Source organism: Peromyscus maniculatus, chromosome 20 (assembly GCF_049852395.1).
Source record: "Peromyscus maniculatus bairdii isolate BWxNUB_F1_BW_parent chromosome 20, HU_Pman_BW_mat_3.1, whole genome shotgun sequence".
Lineage (NCBI taxonomy): Eukaryota > Metazoa > Chordata > Mammalia > Rodentia > Cricetidae > Peromyscus > Peromyscus maniculatus.
This window is the reverse complement of record NC_134871.1, coordinates 26,189,163-26,195,666: the sequence shown is the minus strand read 5'-3', so window position 1 is coordinate 26,195,666 and position 6,504 is coordinate 26,189,163. Positions and strand designations below refer to the sequence as shown.

At 49.3% G+C, this 6,504-nt stretch overlaps 1 protein-coding gene across 5 annotated transcripts in view; it reads right to left on the bottom strand.

Moving 5' to 3' along the window:
- Window positions 1-917: 917 nt before the first annotated feature.
- Window positions 918-6,504, bottom strand: part of Snx31 (sorting nexin 31) — a 51,828-nt gene continuing 46,241 nt past the window's right edge. For 3 of the 5 annotated variants that reach the window (XM_076555885.1, XM_076555888.1, XM_076555887.1), the window contains 2 exons: window positions 4,512-4,563; window positions 918-2,190 (listed from right to left, as the gene is read on the bottom strand). In XM_076555885.1, the coding sequence (XP_076412000.1) occupies window positions 2,098-2,190; window positions 4,512-4,563 (145 nt within the window). In that variant the 3' untranslated portion in view covers window positions 918-2,097. The remainder of the gene's footprint in view (window positions 2,191-4,511; window positions 4,564-6,504) is intronic. The other 2 variants (XM_016001382.3, XM_076555886.1) reach the window with 1 other exon arrangement.

Below are 6,504 nucleotides of genomic sequence, written 5' to 3'. Positions count from 1 at the left end.
TGTGCCCGTTTCCTGAGCCTGTTCTCTTTCCCGGGGCTGACTCTTCTTCCCCTTGGCTAGCGGTCCCCTCCCCCGCCCCACTCCCTATTCTTTAACCAAGGTCTCTCTTGGAGCTTGCCTGAGCGCTCCCAACTGCCCTTGGTGCATGGTCACTACACATTCTGTAGGATGACTTATTCTCATATGTCAAATCGAAACATAAAATTGGCATCAGATAATTTTTTAACCTACAAGAGCAGTAATCCTGTGTTCAATCTTCTAATCCCAGCACAAACTCTTTGTTCCCGGTGTCTGAGACGGCCCCTTATGCCACATAGGTTTCAAGGGATCCTGACTATTCTTAAATTGGCAAAATAGCAGATAAGCTTCCATCAGACTCTGTCTGTGATCCCAGCACACTGGGCCACCCAGTGGGGATGATGCTGAATGTCTCTGCAGAGATCCCACCACAGCCTAGAACACAAATTCAGATCTTTAACGTCCAGAAGTTATGGTTACAGGCATTGATTTATACATATTAGAGGACTCATAGATTCTACATGTCAAAAAACACACATTTTCATCAGCAAACTTCATATTCATTAGATTTTATATTTATTTCATAATTAGCTAACCCAGAACATATTATTAGCTAACAGAACATATTACACTCTTACCCAGTTATTTTTGCATATTCATCTTCCCCTCTTTACTTTGCTCTTAATTCCATACATAATTATGTTAATTACTATGGTATACCAGAAGCTGTATAAGGAAAAATAGTATGGAAAAAACACATTTATAAAGCTAAGAGATTTATATTAGATGTCCGTGCAAGACTATGGATTTCCAAAAGAAAAATATTCAAGTTGGCATGATGATTATTAGATAGAATTTTGTTTTTTATTTATGTGTGTGTGTGTGTGTGTGTGTGTGTGTGTGTGTGTGTGTGTGCCACATATGTATGGGTACTAGGGGAGACCAGTAGATGTTGGATCCTCTGGAGCTGGAGTTGCAGGTGGTTGTGAGCTACCATGTGCGTTATGGGAATTGAACCCAGGTCCTCTACAAAAGTAGCAAGTGTTCTTCACTACTGAGCCATTTCTCCAGGCTCAGGATCCAATCTAAGGGTGGAATACAATCTCTGTGAGTTCAAGGCCAGCCTGTTCTACAGAGCGAGTTCCAGGACAGCTAGCCAGGGCTACAAAGAGAAATCTTGTCTGGGAAAAACAAACAAACAACAAAACAAAAACAAACAAACAAACAAACAAAAAGAGTGGGAACAACCATGCAGTGAAGGGACTCAGGGCCAGGGCAGCTATCACTTTGGGGTCAACTGTGTTAGACTCAGGAGGAGGTGAAGAAGCGGATCAGAATTTTACCACCTCTTCTTGCTCTCTGGATAGGTCAGAGAAGCCATGTTTTCCTGGACTGGTGTGCTTGGGGATGTCTTTCTGTACACTGTAAATGTATGTTGTTCCCATTGGTTAATAAATAAGCTGCTTTGGCCTTTGGCAAGGCAGCTTAGAGGCAGGGGGGACATCCAAGGAGAGAGACAGGAAAGAGGAAGGCGGAGTCTGGAGAGACGCCAGCCTGCCACCAAAGGAACAACATGCCAGCAGACCACAGAACACATGGCAAACATAGATGAATAGAAATGGGTTAATTGAAGATATAAGAGCTAGCTAGCAAGAGGCCTGACATAGGCCATACAGTGTGTAAATAATATTAAACCTCTGAGTGATTATTTTATAAGTGGCTGTGGGACCGAGGGGCCAGGCGGGACCAGAGAAAACTTTCAACTACACTGGCGAATCTGCCTTGGTGCCAAATGCAGTCTTACTGTTTAGAACAAGTTTGTATCCCTGCAATATCAGAACGAACACACAAAAGCCTTCATGGAGCCAAATACACATCTACCTTAGAGGGAACATAGAATAAACCTCCCGTTGGTGGATTTGAACCTGCCACTTAAGCCAGCGCTGTCTATGGCTTTGGTTCCTACACCATTTGAATCCTGAGAGTCACGAGTGCTACAGTTAGACTGATGAACACAGGGCACCTGAGTGTCAAAGAGGGTGAGACAGCCCTAAAGACAGTTTAAACGATGAGGCTCCTTCAGAGCCCTCCTTCCGCGAGGGTCCCCCAAGCACAGTCGTCTTCATCTTTCTTCATCTTGCTTTTTCTCAGAAAATTAAAGTAGTCCTTGTGCTGGAAAATAAACAGAGAGGTCAGAACTAGAGGAAGAAATTCCATAACAACAGCAAGAAAACCTCAAGGAGGGTGAAGTAGTATCAAAGGCGCAGTGAAAGGTTACCTCTGTGTAAGCCAGGGTCACCGTAAAAGGTGCTTCAGTCTTGCACTGTGGAGGACTGAGGACAGCGCCCCCTGCTGGCCTGCTCAGGAAGCTCTCTAGGCTCCGGGAGTCATCCCACCAACACTCACCTGCCTGCCTGCTCCTCCCCACTCTTTCAGAGCCACATGAATTCAGTTCTTCACCTTATCTTCCTGTGCACAGAGGCACGGACTTTTTAAAATATCAGTGCTTCTTTGCCTTCAGTACTTCATGAGCTCTCAAAGTGAGTGTGCGTGTGTGTGTGTGTGTGTGTGTGTGTGTGTGTGTGTATGTGTGTGTGTGTGTGTGTGTGTGTGTGTGTGTGTGTGCTTGCGCCCTGTGAGGAGGAGGCCCGAGGTTGGCATCAGATGTTTTCCTCACTCTCCACCTTATTTTTTGAATCAGGGTCTCTCATGGAACCTGAAGCAAGCCCCTGGGACACCCGTGAGGGTTTGACTCCCTAGTGCTGGGATCACTGTGCACACTGCCGCTCCCAGCTTTTACAGTCCTCATATTTGCCCTGCAGGTGCTTACAGACTGAGCTAACTTTGGGGGTGGAGCCAGCCATCGCCGGGGGTGGAGCCAGCCATGGGGTGGGGGAGCCATCGCTGGGATTTAGAATTCTCCAGAAGACTGATTCCAATGTGCAGCCAAGGCTGAGATCCTAGGGGCTGACTATCACGTGCTGTGGAAATGGGTGAACTTAGATGCTGGGCTTGTGATCACCTACAGTTTGCAGATGAGGGAACCGACCATTGGTGCACTGGGTCTCACTTGTGATAAAGCTGATTTTCACCCTAGTTCTGCCACACAAGTCTTGTGGTAAGGCCTGGGAATCGCATCAGCCTTGCCAGTCACACCCCAGGAGTACCTGGCACACACTTAGAGTTCCGGTCTGTCTGAACACACAAGGCGGAAGTGCCGGACTAATTAGCTAGAGGCCTATTATGAAAGAGAAAGGTTTTGTATACTCTTTTTTACATTAAAGTGGTTATTTTTAGTGTGTGCGTGCGTGCGGGCCACCAGGTGCACATGTGGAAGTCAGGGGTTGACTTGGGGGAGTTGGTTCTCTGCATCCACCTTACTGAGGCGTGGCCTCTTGTTTCCGCCCCACTGTGTGCTCCAGGCAAGCTGGCCCTCGGGCTTCTGGGCAGTTCTCCCGTGTCTCCATCTCATGGTGAGATGCTGGAGCTACAGGTGTGTGCCACCACAGCCTGCCTTTCCATTGGTTCCAGCGATCAACCTGAGCCACTGGGCTTGTGTGGCTAGTGTTCACTCACTGGGTCCTCTGACTGCCTCTTACAGATACACTAGTTGCTTATTAAGAGTGTGTGTGTGTGTGTGTGTGTGTGTGTGTGTGTGTTTGTGTGTGTGTGTCCTGTCAGTTCTCTCCTTCAACTGTGGGATCCAGGGATTGAACTCAGGTCCTGAGGCCGGAGTGGCAGGCACTTTTAACCATCTCCTCACCAGCACAGTGTTATTTTCTAAGCTCAAAGCACCTTCTGTATTTACATATTTAAGTGTGTGTTTCTGTATGAGGCACCTGTATACACATAGCAGACCCTGAAACAGGTGCTGGGAAACCCCAGCAAGGGCGCTTTATCCCGTTTCCCTGCCCTGGAACACAGAAAGAAGGGTCTCGGTAGTGAAGGAACCAGTCCTGCGGTCAGAGGGCCTGCTTTCTTCCACACTGATTACTGCTCAACCTCTGCGCATTTAACCCCTCTGGGCCCTAGTTCCCCCGGTGGATCTGCAGCTTGCAAGAGGATGAGAGCATTAACTTACAGAAAGGTGGTGATGCTGAGTGCTGAACAGTGTAACCTACCAAGAGTCTTTCCTGCCCCACAAAACTACCACACAAGAGAACTCACAAACTTAAAAGTGCCTTTGTACTGCAGAAAACCAGGGAGACTGAAACACACAGATAAGTCAAACCCCAAATCTGTAAACTACAAAGAGGATTGTCCATGAACACTCCAAATGAAGAAGAAAATCACAAAGGACTTTTGTGTCCCCTGTCCTGAGCCCAGCTGAAGAAACAGGCGGCTCTGGGGCTGGCCTGCATCCGCCTCGTGCACAGGGTGGCTAAGCAGCAGCCAGCTCTCTAGTTTATGCTTGAATGCCAAGGACTTTGCTTAAAGGAGCCCGGGGAAAAGTCATCCCAATTATAACCCATCGGTGATGTCATTTTACTCACAGACCTGACTCGGCTGCTTCTTACTTCTGTCTTGTTCCGGAACCTCGATCTGCTGAATAGGTTAGTAAAATGTCAGCACAGCACAGCGAAGCCGGCACATGAATAATCCATTAACTGACATGTCTCCCTCCACATGTCTCCCTCCACAGTCACTCCTAATGACCCTTCAGCTGCTGGGCAGCAGGCACAGCTGCCTGGCCTCTGCACACCCACCTGGCCTCTGCACACCCACCTGGCCTCTGCACACCCACCTGGCATCTGCACACCCACCTGGCCTCTACACACCCACCTGACCTCTGCACACCCACCTGGCCTCTGCACACCCACCTGGCATCTGCACACCCACCTGACCTCTACACACCCACCTGACCTCTGCACACCCACCTGGCCTCTGCACACCCACCTGGCATCTGCACACCCACCTGGCCTCTGCACACCCACCTGGCATCTGCACACCCACCTGGCCTCTGCACACCCACCTGGCCTCTGCACACCCACCTGGTATCTGCACACCCACCTGGTATCTGTACACCTGCCTCATATCTTCACAACTGTCTAGCACCTGCACACCTGTCTGGTATCTGCACACCTCTCTGGCATCTGCACACCTGTCTGGCATCTGCACACCTGCCTTGTATCTACACACCTGCCTGGCACCTTCACACCTACCTGGCACCTGCACATCTGCCTGGCATATGCACATCTGCCTCGCATCTGCTTGCCCACCCTTCCTGTGGCAGGAATGAAGTCACCAAAGTGACAGAAAGCTTCAGGTCTAACACTGGTGGCTACCTATGGATCCTGTAATTTAACACAGCTTTTAAAGGGATTTTATAGGAAATAAAATGCACTTCTAATTCCTGAGATCATCCATGGAGCACGGATGCATGCACTGAAACAAAGCCAGATGGGGCTTTGCACAGTCAAAAGGCACCATTCCTCAAATCAGAACCAGGCTAGAGCTCTGGGCTGGGCCTCCAGTGCGTAAGGTACAGCAGTTAGGGGCCCAGAGGAGGGAGGTGGCAGTCTGGGCTGCAGACAGGGTTTACAACAATAATAATAGTTATTACATTGTTACTTGTAGATCACACTCCGTCTTGTGTGGCCTATACTCTACCATGGGCTACATCCTGAACCCTTAGCTGTTATTTTTATCATTTTATTTGTGTGTGTGTGTGTGTGTGTGTGTGTGTGTGTGTGTGTGTGTGTGCATGTGTGTGTGTGTGCATGTGTGTGTGTGTGCATGTGTGTATGTGTGTTCCATGGCATGCATATGGACACCGGAGGACAGCCCGGGGAGTCATCCTCTCCTTCCCACGCGGGTCCTAGTAATAGAACTCAGTTTCGAGGATTTGCAGCTCCACCTCCACCCACTGAGCTCTCTTGCCGGCCTGAATCCCTGGGTTTTCCTGAGACAGACTCTTGCTATTTAACTTAGGCTGGTCTGTACTCTGTACAGTTCAGGTCGACCAGAAACTCTCCATCTTCCTGCCTGAGACTCCTGAATGCTGGGATCACATCTCTGGACCACCACACCTGGCACTGCGAGGATTTCAAAGGAACCATTTGCATAGCATTTGACGGAGGGGAGAGGTGGATTAAAACACATGAAGGGGTGTCAGACTCCCAAGGACTGTGTGAGGGGGGTTGGTGTACAGCAGCTGTAACCCTCGCAGAGACCCGTCAAGACCAGGTGGGAAAAGGCAAGGACTGTACCCAACCTCTTTTCCCACCTGGTGACCCATGGGAAGCCAAGTCATAGAGCATCCAGAGGTCCTCTGTGGGCATGGACCAGGGTGGAGGAGTGCCTGGCCTGGAGGAGTGAATGTAACCTAGCTAGGCAGGGGTTGGGGCAGGCTTCTGGATGCTTCCTCAGGGGAGAGGAAAGAACTACTAAACAACCAGGGACTGTACACCTCCCCGGCAGTGCCTAGCACTCCACTCTAGAGAAGGTCTGAAGAACAACTTGCGTCCTTAAGGAGGACTGTCAGAA